Source organism: Cebus imitator, unplaced genomic scaffold (genome assembly GCF_001604975.1).
Source record: "Cebus imitator isolate Cc_AM_T3 unplaced genomic scaffold, Cebus_imitator-1.0 Scaffold82, whole genome shotgun sequence".
NCBI lineage: Eukaryota > Metazoa > Chordata > Mammalia > Primates > Cebidae > Cebus > Cebus imitator.
Genome location: NW_016107397.1, coordinates 4,912,521 through 4,925,425, shown reverse-complemented (window position 1 = coordinate 4,925,425; position 12,905 = coordinate 4,912,521). Strand labels below are relative to the sequence as shown.

The 12,905-nt window shown below is 49.2% G+C and overlaps 1 protein-coding gene across 1 annotated transcript in view; it reads left to right on the top strand.

Moving 5' to 3' along the window:
• LOC108307869 (myosin-16) overlaps positions 1 to 12,905 on the top strand; it is an 83,562-nt gene that overhangs the window by 9,068 nt on the left and 61,589 nt on the right. The window contains exons 3-11 of the mRNA XM_037740395.1: positions 1,734 to 1,890; positions 3,112 to 3,139; positions 4,122 to 4,218; positions 5,574 to 5,666; positions 7,582 to 7,645; positions 8,592 to 8,690; positions 9,633 to 9,740; positions 11,304 to 11,438; positions 12,123 to 12,391. Coding sequence (XP_037596323.1) covers positions 1,734 to 1,890; positions 3,112 to 3,139; positions 4,122 to 4,218; positions 5,574 to 5,666; positions 7,582 to 7,645; positions 8,592 to 8,690; positions 9,633 to 9,740; positions 11,304 to 11,438; positions 12,123 to 12,391 — 1,050 coding nt within the window. The remainder of the gene's footprint in view (positions 1 to 1,733; positions 1,891 to 3,111; positions 3,140 to 4,121; positions 4,219 to 5,573; positions 5,667 to 7,581; positions 7,646 to 8,591; positions 8,691 to 9,632; positions 9,741 to 11,303; positions 11,439 to 12,122; positions 12,392 to 12,905) is intronic.

Below are 12,905 nucleotides of genomic sequence, written 5' to 3'. Positions count from 1 at the left end.
ATTTTTAGTAGAGACGGGGTTTCACCGTGTTGACCAGGATGGTCTCGATCTCTTGACCTCGTGATCCACCCGCCTCGGCCTCCCAAAGTGCTGGGATTACAGGCGTGAGCCACCGCGCAAGGCCAGGTGCTGTGGCTCACGCCTGTAATCCCAGCACTTTGGGAGACCAATGTGGGTGGATTGTTTGAGGACAGATCATGACAAGTCTGGCCAACACAGCAACACTCCCATCTCTACAAAAATTATTTTTAATTTTACAGGCTTAATGGGCACATACCTGTAGTACCAGCTACTTGCAATGTTGAGGTGGGAGGATCCCTTGAGTCCAGGAGGTCAACGGTGAAGTGAGCTATGACTGTACCACTGCAGTCCAGCCTGGGAGATAGAGCAAGCCTCTGGCTCTTAAAGAAAAAGAAAACAACAGGTGGTCAAACCTAGCTGCCACAAGTAGGAAACTGCATCCACACAGTGAAGATTCCACATCTATTGAATCACCCCAGAAATCTCTCAATGGACTGTCATGGAAACTCAGCTATATTAAGTGGCAAAAGCAAGACACAAAAATAGTACTATAGGCCAGGCGCAGCGGTTCACGCCTGTAATCCCAGCACTTTGGGAAGCCAAGGTGGGCAGATCTCTTGAGGTCAGGAGTTCGTGACCAGCCTAGCCAATATGGTGAAACCCTGTCTCCACTAAAAATACAAAAATTAGCCGGGTCTGGTGGCAGGCACCTGTAGTCCCAGCTACTCAAGAGGCTGAGGGAGAATTGCTTGAACCTGGGAGGCAGAGGTTGCAGTGAACCGAGATCGTGCCATTGCACTCCAGCCTGGGCGACAGAGTGATACTCTGTCTCAAAAATATATATATAATTAAGAAAACATGGAAGGGAGTAAAAGGAACTAGCCCAGTGTTTACCTGTGGTGAGGGTAGGGGTTGGCATGGAGCAAGTCGAGGGACCTTTTGCGTATATATGTCACCACAGTGACAGTGTTACCTATTCAAATACATATGGACCACAACTTACAATGGTTCAACTTAATGATTTTTGACTTTATGATGGGGTAAAAGCAATACACATTCAGTGCCCTCCCTGATTTATGATTAAACCAATTGTACATTGAAAATATCATAAATTGACTTCCAATACGATATTTCTTTTCATTGTATGATGGGTTTGTCTGGATGTGACCCCATCATAAATTGAGGAGTAACTGTAATTAAACCAAAAGAAAACAAAAACAAATATATATTAAAGAGAAGGCTCATTCAGATAGACATAAGGTTTTGCCTCCAGAGCCTGGGTTGTGTTGTTGTTGCTGTTGTTGTTGTTGTTGTTGAGACGGAGTCTCACTCTGTTGCCCAGGCTGGAGTGCAGTGGCATGATCTCGGCTTACTGAAATCTCTGCCTCCCAGTTTCAAGTGATTCTCCTGCCTCAGCCTCCTGAGTAGCTGGGACTACAGGCCCATGCCACCATGTCTTGCTAATTTTCATATTTTTAGTAGAGATAGTGTCACCACATTGGTCAGGCTGGTCTTGAACTCCTGACCTCATGATCTGCCCACCTCAGCCTCCCAAAGTGTTGGGATTACAGGTGTAAGCCACCGCACCTGGCAGAAAACTGGTGTTCTTCACAGCTTGCTCTATGATATGCTGGGGCTTGAAGGGAACTCAGCTGGGGGAAGAGGGTACCAGGAGGAAGAACAAGCTGACCATCTTCCCTCCCTCCCTTCAGACCTACTCAGGTTTGTTCTGCGTGACAGTCAACCCCTACAGGTGGCTGCCCATCTATGGAGCCCGTGTGGCCAACATGTACAAGGGCAAGAAGCGCACAGAGATGCCACCTCACCTCTTCTCCATCTCTGACAACGCCTACCACGACATGCTTATGGGTGCGTTGGGATGGGCTCTGCTGGGGCTGGGGTGGCGGGAGACAAGCCTTCCTTTGCCATTGCTGCTCCAGACGCATTAAGACCTTGTGATACCCCATCCTAACCCTGACCCTGCACCACCAGTTGAAGTTCTTTGCTAAATGTTGAGCATCAGCTGCTGCTACCAGGTGTCAGGGCTCAGTAAGTATGCTGGGCACATACATCCTATCTCACTTAAGCGTCACAAAGCCATGGGATGCCAAGGTAAGTAGGTAAGTAACTTGCTCAGAACTCAAGTTAATACTCTTAACCATTACCTGTATGATCTTGGCTGCATGTTATAGTGATTCCTCTATGCATTTTTTTTTTTTTTTTTGAGATGAAGTTTCGCTCTTGTCACCCAGGCCGGACGGAGCGCAATGGTGCAATCTCAGCTCACTGCAACCTTCGCCTCCTGGGTTCAAGCGATTCTCCTGCCTCAGCCTCCTGAATAGCTGGGATTACAGGCGTGTGCCACCATGCCTAGCTAACTTTTGTATTATTAGTAGAGACGGGGTTTCATCATGTTGGCCAGGCTGGTCTCAAACTCCTGACCTCAAGTGATCACCTGCCTCAGCCTCCGTAAGTGCTGGGATTACAGGCGTAAGCCACCGTGTCTGGCCATGATTTTTTTTTTTTTAAAGACAGTGTCTTTGTTGCCCAGGCTGGAGTGCAGTGGTATAATCTTAGCTCACTGCAGTCTAGAACTTCTGGGCTCAAGCAATCCTCCTGCCTCAGCTTCCTGAGTAGCTAGGACTATAGGCATGTGCCACTGTGCCCAGCTAATGTTTTAATTTTTTGTAGAGACAGGGTTTCACCATCTTGCCCAGGCTGGTCTTGAACTCACGGGCTTCCCAAAATGCTGGGATTACAGGCATGAGTCATGCTGTCCAGCCCTCTGTGATTTTTGTCTTCATTTCCCTTTGTGCTGCTTAGGACTGGGTCGCTTGATGGCCACTCTAGGCTGGTAGAAAGAGTGGCTGATAAATTCCTAATCCTTTCTGCAAGGGTGTACGCTCCAGGGATGGGCACGTGGCCACAGATCCCACAGGATCCTGGATTTTGGCCTCCAAGTGTAGCCAAGGCCACGATCTAAGGCGGGTAGAATTTGGGGAAGCGCTATTTAGCTGGGGCATTGTCAAATGTCTAGTTTCTAAATGTTTCCTAATTACACCTTCCTGTTTCTTGTTTTCTTCCCCACAGATCGTGAAAATCAGTCCATGCTAATCACGTAAGTGTCTCTTCCATCTCTCAGTCTATATACATATAATTAGGTCTGTGTCTTACACATATAATTAAGCCTTTCTGGAATTAATTGGAGGACTTTGTTTGGAACTCTGCAGGCAGATGAGTGGGCTTAGCGGGTTGGGTGAGGCTGCACCTGCTAAACTGATGGGGTGGCTTCCCTGTCCCCAGGACTCCCCCCCTGCCTGCCTGCCCTGGCTAGGAGGCAAAATGTGAACAGAAATGTATACCTTTGAGGCCAGGTGTGGTGGCTCACACCTGTAATCCCAGGGTTTTGGGAAGCTGAGGCAGGAAGATCAGCTGAGCCCAGGAGTTTGAGACCAGCCTGGGCAACATAGTGAGACCCCATCTCTACAAAAAATTAGCCAGGTGTGGTGGTGGATTCCTGTAGTCCCAGCTACTCAGGAGGCTGAGGTAGGAGGATTTCTTGAGCCCAGGAGGTAGAGGCTGCAGTGAGCTATGATCACACCACTGCACTCCAGCCTGGATGACAGAGCAAGACCCTATCTCAAATTTTTTTTTTAATTTTTTTCTCCTCAGAAATAGTTTTGGTTATATTTTTGAGATGGATTCTTGCTCTGTCACCCAGGCTGGAATGCAGTGGTACTATCTCGGCTCACTGCAACCTCCACCTCCTGGGTTCAAGCAATTCTCCTGCCTCAGCCTCCTGAGTAGCTGGGATTACAAACATGCCCCACCACACCCAGCTAATTTTGGTAATTTTAGTAGAAACGGGGCTACACCATGTTGGCCAGGCTGGTCTCAAACTCCTGACCTCAGGTGATCCTCCTGCCTTGGCCTCCCAAAGTGCTGGGATTACAGGTGTGAGCCACCACACCCAGCTAATTTTTGTATTTTTAGTAGAGACGGGATCTCACCATGTTGGCCAGGCTGGTCTTGCTTCTTTTCTCTGTGGCCAAGCCCCCTCTTCCTGCTTCTCTTGTTCACTCTTTTTTTTCCACCTGCAGTGGAGAATCTGGTGCTGGTAAGACTGAAAACACGAAGAAGGTCATCCAGTACTTTGCCAACATCGGAGGAACTGGCAAACAGACCACAGATAAGAAGGTAAGAGCCGGCCAAGTGGTCCCAGGGTCCATTTCCCATCTTCAGGCATCTGTGACACACACAGTGGCACCTGTTCAATCTTCACAGCTTCTCACAGCTTAGGGCCATTTTACAGATGAGGAGACTGAGGCTTAGAGATAAGTGACTTGGGTGGGGTCACACAGGGAGAAGGTGGCCGTAGATCAGATAGATCAGGGTCTCCTCCTCCAGGACTTGTTCTGCTGCCCCAAGCCATGTCTGCCTCCAGAAGGACAGGTAGCAGAGCCCCTTGTACTTGGCAGAGGAGAAACGGGAAAGTTTGCTGCCTGTTAAGTGGCTTCTGCAGGCCCCGGCTGCCCCAGGGGTACAAAGAACCTAAGATGGGCAGCCAGCTAAGGCAGCTGTACAAGGCTGACAGAGGCCGGGCGTGGTGACTCATGCCTACATTCCTAGCACTTTGGGAGGCCGAGGTGGGTGGATCAGAAGGTCAGGAGTTCGGCCAACATGGTGAAACCCTGTCTCTACTAAAATACAAAAAAAAATTAGCCTGGTGTGGTGGTGCGTGCATGTAGTTCCCAGCTACTGGGGAAGCTGAGGCAGGGGAATCACTTGAACCCGGGAGGCGGAGGTTGCAGTAAGCAGAGATCGTGCCACCGAACTCCAGCCTGGCAACAGAGGGAGACTGTCTCAAAACAAAAAACAAACAAACAAACAAAAAGGCCCACTGAGGCCGGGCACACTGGGCTCATGCCTATAATCCCAGCACTCTGGGAGGCTGAGGTGGGAGGGTTGCTTGAGTCTAGGAGTTCAAGACCAACCTGGGCAACATAGCAAAACACCATTTCTACAAAAAACTAAAAATTAGCTGGGAGTGGCTACTCAGGAGGCTGAAGTGGAGGATCACTTGAGCCCAGGAGTGGGAGGCTGCAGTAAGCCGAGATCGTGCCACTGCATTCCGGCCTAGGCAACAGAGCAAAACCCTGTCTCTAAAAAGGGAGCGGGAGAAGGCTAACAGAGCAAAGGTGAGAGATGAAGGATGTGCAGGGAGGTGTTTCAGACTTGCTCAGGGGGCTCTCTGTCAACAGCAAACTGAGAAAACAGTAGCTAGGGATCAAGCCCAGGTGGCTGCCCATGTCCCCAGGTGCCCCTCCCAATGTCATGGAGCCACAGAGGGACAGACACTGTCAGGCAGTGGCCCTCCTCCCAGATCTCTACATGCAGCCCCTCTGGCCCTGATTTTCTGGCCACCCCAGGGCCATTCCCCTCCTGGGTTCCCAGCACATGAGCCACTGTCATTTGCAAGCCCAGTCCCTCAGCCCTGGGTTCCCAGGCTGCAGCCAACTGGTCAACCGACTTTGGGTTTCTTTCTGTATCAGAAGTCTCTGGAGGATCAAATCATCCAGGCAAACCCCGTGCTGGAGGCTTTCGGAAACGCCAAGACCATCAGGAACAACAACTCCTCTCGCTTCGTAAGTGTGGGCAGCCACATGAGAGGCCCCCTGGGTGGTAGGACAGGTGTCACGAACCCACCCTAGGTAAAGAAATTGAGGCTGTTTTAAATTAAGGTGACAGCGGCGGGGCAAGTGAAGACATCGCCTTCCCAGAGACATTTCAGGCATAGCAATCAGAATTAAATTGGCAATGAGGAAAAACTAACTCAAAAGATAAATAACCCCTCGTGGAATTCAGCTGAAGACTCCTACTAGCTGGTCCAATGAGCCTCAACACCGAGAACTACAAATTGCAAATTTAACAGGTAATTTTGTATCAAAAGATCAATTGAGGCCAGGCTCAGTGGCTTATGCTGATAATCCAGTGCTTTAGGAAGCCAAGGTGGATGGATCACGAGGTCAGGAATTCGAGACCAGACTGGCCAGCATGGCAAAACGCCACCTCTACTAAAATTACAAAAAAATTAGTCAGGTGTGGAGGCAGGCGCCTGTAATCCCAGTTAATTGAGAGGCTGTGGCAGAATTGCTTGAACCTGGGAGGTGGAGGTTGCAGTGAGCCAAGACTGTGCCACTGCACTGCACTCCAGCCTGGGCAACAGAGCGAGACTCTATCTCAAAAAAAAAAAAAAAAGATCAATTATAAGGCACCTAGAGTTTTTGAATTGTACGAATACATTCTCTGGGTTCTGCAGAGACCCAGACAGAGTTAACCGTTTTTTTTCTATAGTGGGTTTTGATTTTTTTTTTCCCCTCAGAAGTTGGTTTTCTTTGATGTACCCAAGTCTTGACATTTCTCAATAAAGAAAAAAAATCTCCATTAGCATAAAAGGAGGCCAAGCACAGTGGCACATGCCAGTAATCCCAGCACTTTGGGAAGCCAAGGCAGGAGGATCTCTTGAGCCCAGGAGTTCAAGACCAGCCTCGGCAATATAGTGAGACCACCCCCCATCTCTACAAAAAATAAAAATTACCCGGGCATGGCCATGCATGCCTGTAGTCCCAGCTACTTGGGAGGCTAAGGTGGGAGGATTACCTGAGCCTGGGAAGTCAAGTCTGCAGTGATCAGAGATCGTGCCACTGCACTCCAGCCTGGGCAACAGAGCAAGATCCTGTACCGGGGGGTGGGGGGGGTGGGAAGCATCTAATCAGCAAACAGAACCCTCTTTAGTATTAATATTTAAGTCAAGTGGCGTTGATGCAGAGCCTTGGCAACAGTCACCTAGGGAGACAGAGATTGACAGCAGTGGGAAGCTGTGACCTCTTCTAGGCTGGAGGAATGTGAGAGAGGTGCTATCCTAGGTTCCTGGTGAGTTCTTAAACCGGTGCAGCTGTCTGGCGGGAGCTGGAGTCATAGAGGCACCCAGCACCACCTGAGATACCAACCAGGGAGGAGCAATACCCTGGCCTCGTCTCTCTGACTCCCGGACCTCCTCTGGGGCCTCCCATTAGCAGAGCCTAGCAAGCTTGCAGGAAGCCTGGTAAAACAGAGCTGGTGGTGGTGAGGGGAGGAACAGAGGTGAGCACAGACAGGCCCAGGAGCAGCCAAGGTAGAGAGAGAGAGAGTCCTTTTTCCAGGAGAATTTATTGGTGGCTCTACCATGCAAGCCAGAGAAATGAATGACACAGAAGTCTCCAGGTAAAGAGGCGTGGCGGGTGCTCCAAATTTGCATGGTGCCTGGATTCTACATAGAATTCCAAAGGGTACCATCCCTCCTGCTGGACTTCTCTCCCCGACAAATGCCCCAAACCACAGACCCTAGATTTAGCTCTCAGACCTGTTCATGTGTTTCTCTGCCTATCTTCGTGGGAAATCTGCCACTCCAATACAGCCCGGTTACATCCCCGCAGCCCCAGTAGGCCAACTCTGGGCCACTTACACTCTAAAGCTGTGGATGACTTCCCTCCTGTTCCCTCCCCTCTCCTCCCTGCTCAGGGCAAGTTCATCCGAATCCACTTCGGAACCACAGGAAAACTGGCTGGAGCTGACATCGAGAGCTGTAAGTCAAGCCCTCCTAGAGGGTTTCTCTGGGCAGCCACACAATCTGTGAGGCCCAGTGCAAAATGAAAATGAGGGGCTCATGTTAAAACATATTAAGAATTTCAGGCCAGGCAAAGTGGCTTATGCCTCAGCACTTTGGGAGGCTGAGGCGGGAAGATTGCTGGAGCCTAGGAGTTTGAGACCAGCTTGGGCAACATAGAAAGATCCCGAAAAACGTGAAAAATTAGCCTGGCATGGTGGTACATGTCTGTAGTCCCAGCTAGTCAGGAGGATCACCAGGAGTTAGAGATTGCAGTGAGCTATAATCACACCACTGCACTCCAGCCTGGGCAACACAGAAAGACACTCTCTCTAAAAATAATAATAGGCCAGGCGCAGTGGCTCACGTTTGTAATCCCAGCACTTTGGGAGGCCGATGTGGGTGGATCACAAGGTCAAGAGATTGAGATCATCCAGGCCAACATGGTGAAACCCTGTCTCTACTAAAAATACAAAAATTAGCAGGGCATAGTGGCACATGCCTGTAGTCCCAGCTACTTGGGAGGCTGAGGCAGGAGAAGTGCTTGAACCCAAGAAGTGGAGGTTGCAGTAAGCCAAGATCATGCCATTGCACTCTAGGCTAGCAACAGAGCGAGACTCCATCTCAAAAATAAATAAATAAATAAAAAATAATAAAGGAATTTCGAAACAGTAACAAAGAAGCATTAAACCAAGTGGGAGGTCCTTCTGATTGCAGCCTGACGGTGCCCAGGAGTCTGGCCTCATTCCCAGGCCTCCCTCAGAGGCAGTCAGGTCCCTGGAGGCTGTGTCTGGAAGAGCGATGGGTGGGGCTCACCACTGGTGACTGTTCTAGGCTTTATGGAGAGAGGATTCCTGCTTTGTAGGCAGCACTGAACTCCAGGGAAACAGCTGTGTACTCACTAGCATCTCCACTTCTTTTTCAGATCTCTTAGAGAAGTCTCGTGTCATCTCACAGCAAGCAGCCGAGAGAAGCTACCACATCTTCTACCAGATTCTCTCAAACAAGAAGCCTGACCTTGTTGGTAAAGACTTTTATGTCTTTCCATCTGTCCCTGACCTTGCTTTCATCCTTTTCTATAAGTAAAGAATTCCCATGTGCAAGGGGACTTGTGTCTCTCCTGGGGTTCTCTGATAATCCCTTCGGTTTAAAGTGATGTGAATGGTGCCGGAACAGCATTTTGAAATTGGGGGACTTCATTTAAAAATGCAATTTCCAGCCGAGTGCAGTGGCTCATGTCTGTAATCCCCGCACTTTGAGAGGTGAAGACAGGAGGATCACTTGAGCCCAGGAGTTTGAGACCAGCCTGGGCAACATAGCAAGACCTTGTCTCTACAAAAAATAAAAAATGGCTGGGCACAATGACTCACACCTCTAATCCCAGCACTTTGGGAGGCTGAGGCAGACAGACCACCAGAGGTTAGGAGTTTGAAACCAGCCTGGCCAACATGGGGAAAACCCATCTCTACTAAAATTACAAAAATTAGCCAGGTGTGGTGGTGGGCACCTGTAATCCCAGCTACTCAGGAGGCCGAGGCACGAGAATAGCTTGAACCCGGGAGGCAGAGGTTGCAGTGGGCCAAGATTGTGCCAACGCACTCCAGCCTGGGTGACAGAGCGAGACTCCATCTCAAAAAAAAAAAAAAATTTAAAATAAGCAAATAAAAATTAGCCAGGCGTGGTGGTACCTGTGGTCTCAGCTACTGAGGAGGCCGAGGCAGGCAGATCACTTAAGCCCAGGAGTTTGAGGCTGCATGAGCTATGATTGTCCCACTGCACTCCAGTCTGGGCAACAGAGCCAGACCCTATCGAAAGAAAGGAAGAAAGAGAGAAAGAGAGAAAGAGAGAGAGAAAGAGAAAGAGAGAGGGAAGGAGGGAGGGAGGAGGAGAAGGAAGATAGGTTAGAGATGGCAGAAAAGAAAGCCACACATCACCAAGGGTTAACCTGCTTTGCTGCTCTTGGCAGAGAGTTTGCTGCTGGTCCCCAACCCTAAGGAATACCACTGGGTGAGCCAAGGCGTTACCACAGTGGACAACATGGATGACAAGGAGGAGCTGCAGATCACAGATGTGAGTGGGCAGGCAGAGCTGGCAAAGGGGGAGAAGCCTTTGGGCCCTGCACGCACGGCTACTAGAACTGGGGTGGCGGTGGGAACAGGAGCCCACTTAGAACTGCCAGACAGCCACCCAAATCCTCCTTTGAGATGTCTGGGGTTGCAGTCAGTGTTTTATCCCAAGCCTGTTGTAGCAAGCAGGGTTTCTCTTTGCAGAGTTGAACTAGAATTCCCTGGGGACTTAAGGGGCCATCAACCCCAAGCAACTTTTCCTTCTCTGCAGCCCAGCTAGAAGTGACTCTGTCATTCTCCCAGTCCCCACCACACTCTGTCTCCTCTTATGACACGAAACACTCATGACTCCTGTTAGGATTATTTGTATACAGGTCCTCTCTCCTCTTTGACGACAGAATCAATTCCTGATTTATCTTTGCCTTCCCCTCACTTAATACCTAGCATGAAGCCTTAACAATAATAATAGTGCCAGCCACAGTGGCTCACGCCTGTCATCCCAGCGCTTTGGAAGGCTGTGGCAGGAGGATTGCTTAAGTCCAGGAGTTTGAGTCCAACCTGGGCAACATAGTAAGATCCTGTCTCTGCAAAAAAAAAAAAAAAAAAAAATTAATTTAAAAATTAGCCGAGTGTGGTGGCATGCACCTATTATAATAACCAGCAACTTGGGAAGCTAAAATGGGAGGATCACTTGAGCCCAGGAGTTCTAGGCTGCAGTGAGCCATGATTGTGCCACCGCACTCTAGCCTGGGAAACAGACCCTACCTCAAAAAATAAAATAACTGGTTGCGCATGGTGGCTTACACCTGTAATCCCAGCACTTTGAGGCAGGTGAATCACTTGAGGTTAAGAGTTCAAGACCAGCCTGACCAACATGGTAAAACCCCATCTCTACTAAAAAATACAAAAAATTAGCCAGACATGGTGTCGTATGCCTGCAATCTCAACTACTTTGGAGGCTGAGGAAGGAGAATCACTTGAACCCAGGAGGTGGAGGTTGCAGTGAGCAGAGATTATACCACTGCACTCCGGCCTGGGTGATAGAGGGAGAACTCCATCAATCAATCAATAAATAAGCCAGGTGTGGTGGCATGCACCTCTTATCCCTGCTACTCAGGGGGCTAATGTAGAAGGATCACTTGATCCCAGGAGTTCTAGGCTGCAATGAGCCATGATCATGCCACTGCACTCTACCCTGGGCAAAAAAGTAAGACCCTATCTCAAAAAAATAACAATACCTCCGTTTATTGAGCACTTACTATGTGCTCAATATGGACTAAAGATTGTCACATCATTCTGATCTACCATTAACATCACCATTTACCAGGTGGTGAAACAGAAGCCAGAGAGGTTACTGCAATAAAGAAGATGACTTATAACAGAACATCTGATCTGGACTCCTTGGAGGAAAATAGAACCCTCCCTGTTCAGGGTGTGTCTAACTCCAGGGTCCACGCCCTGCCGCAGTGGCCGTTTGGCATGGCCCCACCGTGGAAGTCCCATGGCCTCCACTATGTAGAATGAGAAGGCAGGAGTCATGTGGCTTTGTCTCTCTGTTGCTTTGCAGGAAGCCTTTGATGTGCTGGGCTTCAGCACCGAGGAGAAGATGTCCGTGTATAAGCTGACCGGAGGTATCATGCACTTTGGGAATATGAAGTTCAAGCAGAAGCCCAGAGAAGAGCAAGCTGAAGTGGACACCACTGAGGGTAGGTGCTGGGCTGGGGCTGCTCAGGGACAAGGTGGCCAGTGGAGGGGAGTTCCCTACTTTCCAGGGCTTTGTGGCCATTTCAGGGACATGCCAGCTCTACGTGGCTGCAAGCCACACATGTTCAGACATTGATATTTTCAGAAAAGCACAATTGAGGGTCAAGACGTGATTTTGTTTTGCTGTCGTTGCTGTTTTAATTTGTATTTATTTTTTGAGACAGGGTCTTGTTTTGTTGCCTAGGCAGGAGCGCAGCGGTGCAGTCATGCAATTGTAGCTCACTATAGCCTCAACCTTGTGGGCTCAAACGATCCTCCTGCCTCAACCTCCTCAGTAGCTGGGACTACAAGTGCACACAACCACGCCTGGAATAATTTTTTAATTTTTTGTAGAAACAGGGTCTTGCTATGTTGCCCAGGCTGATCTCAAACTCCTGGCCTCAAGTGATCCTCCTACCTTAACCTCCCAAAGTGCTGGAATCACAGGCATGACCCACAGTGCCCAGCTGCCATTTGACCTTGAGCAAGTGTAGAAACTACCACATCTTTGTTTTCTCATTGGCAAAATGGGATCTCCTCCACCCTCCCTTTCACCCCCTCTCTGAACCACAATAGATGTTGCCAGGTTTCTCCTGGGCATGGCTACATCTTTCCTGCACTAACCTGCTTTTTCCATCCCTACTCAGTGGCTGACAAAGTCGCCCATCTCATGGGTCTCAACTCTGGTGAACTGCAGAAGGGCATCACCAGGCCCCGGGTCAAAGTAGGCAATGAGTTTGTGCAAAAAGGCCAGAACATGGAACAGTGCCAAAACTCCATTGGGGCTCTGGGCAAGGCTGTCTACGACAAGATGTTCAAGTGGCTGGTGGCCAGGATTAACAAGACCTTGGACACCAAGATGCAGAGGCAGTTCTTCATCGGCGTGCTGGACATTGCTGGCTTTGAGATCTTTGAGGTGTGTGCCCAGCCTTGTGTTTGTTTGTTTTTTTGCCTTGGGGTGGCTGTCCTCCTTATAGAAGCTACTTTTTGCCATGGTTCTCTTGTTTCTCACTTTGGACCTGGGGCAGACCAATCTCAGTTTGCCACTGGATCTCTGACTTTTGGACTCCAGAAATTTCCAGCTTCATTTATATGGTGCCAATTCATAAAGACTGGTGTGAACTTTAAGGATGGGATGAGTGGTGTGCTGAAGCCAGTCTGTACTGGCTAACAAGAGCTGATTGTGAAATTTTCAGGAATTTTGTGAGCCAGTTCACATCATGTTGATAGCTTGAAATTAGCCATGGCTTGAATATTTATACCATGGACATTGGCAAACACTACAAATCAGGGGTTTGGTTTTAAGAGCTGATTTACCAGCTCACCACTTGAGAAAAAAAAAAGGGGGCCAGGTGCAGTGGCTCACACCTATAATCCCAGCACTTTGGGAGGCCAAGGTGGGCGGATCACCTGAGGTCGGGAGTTTGAGA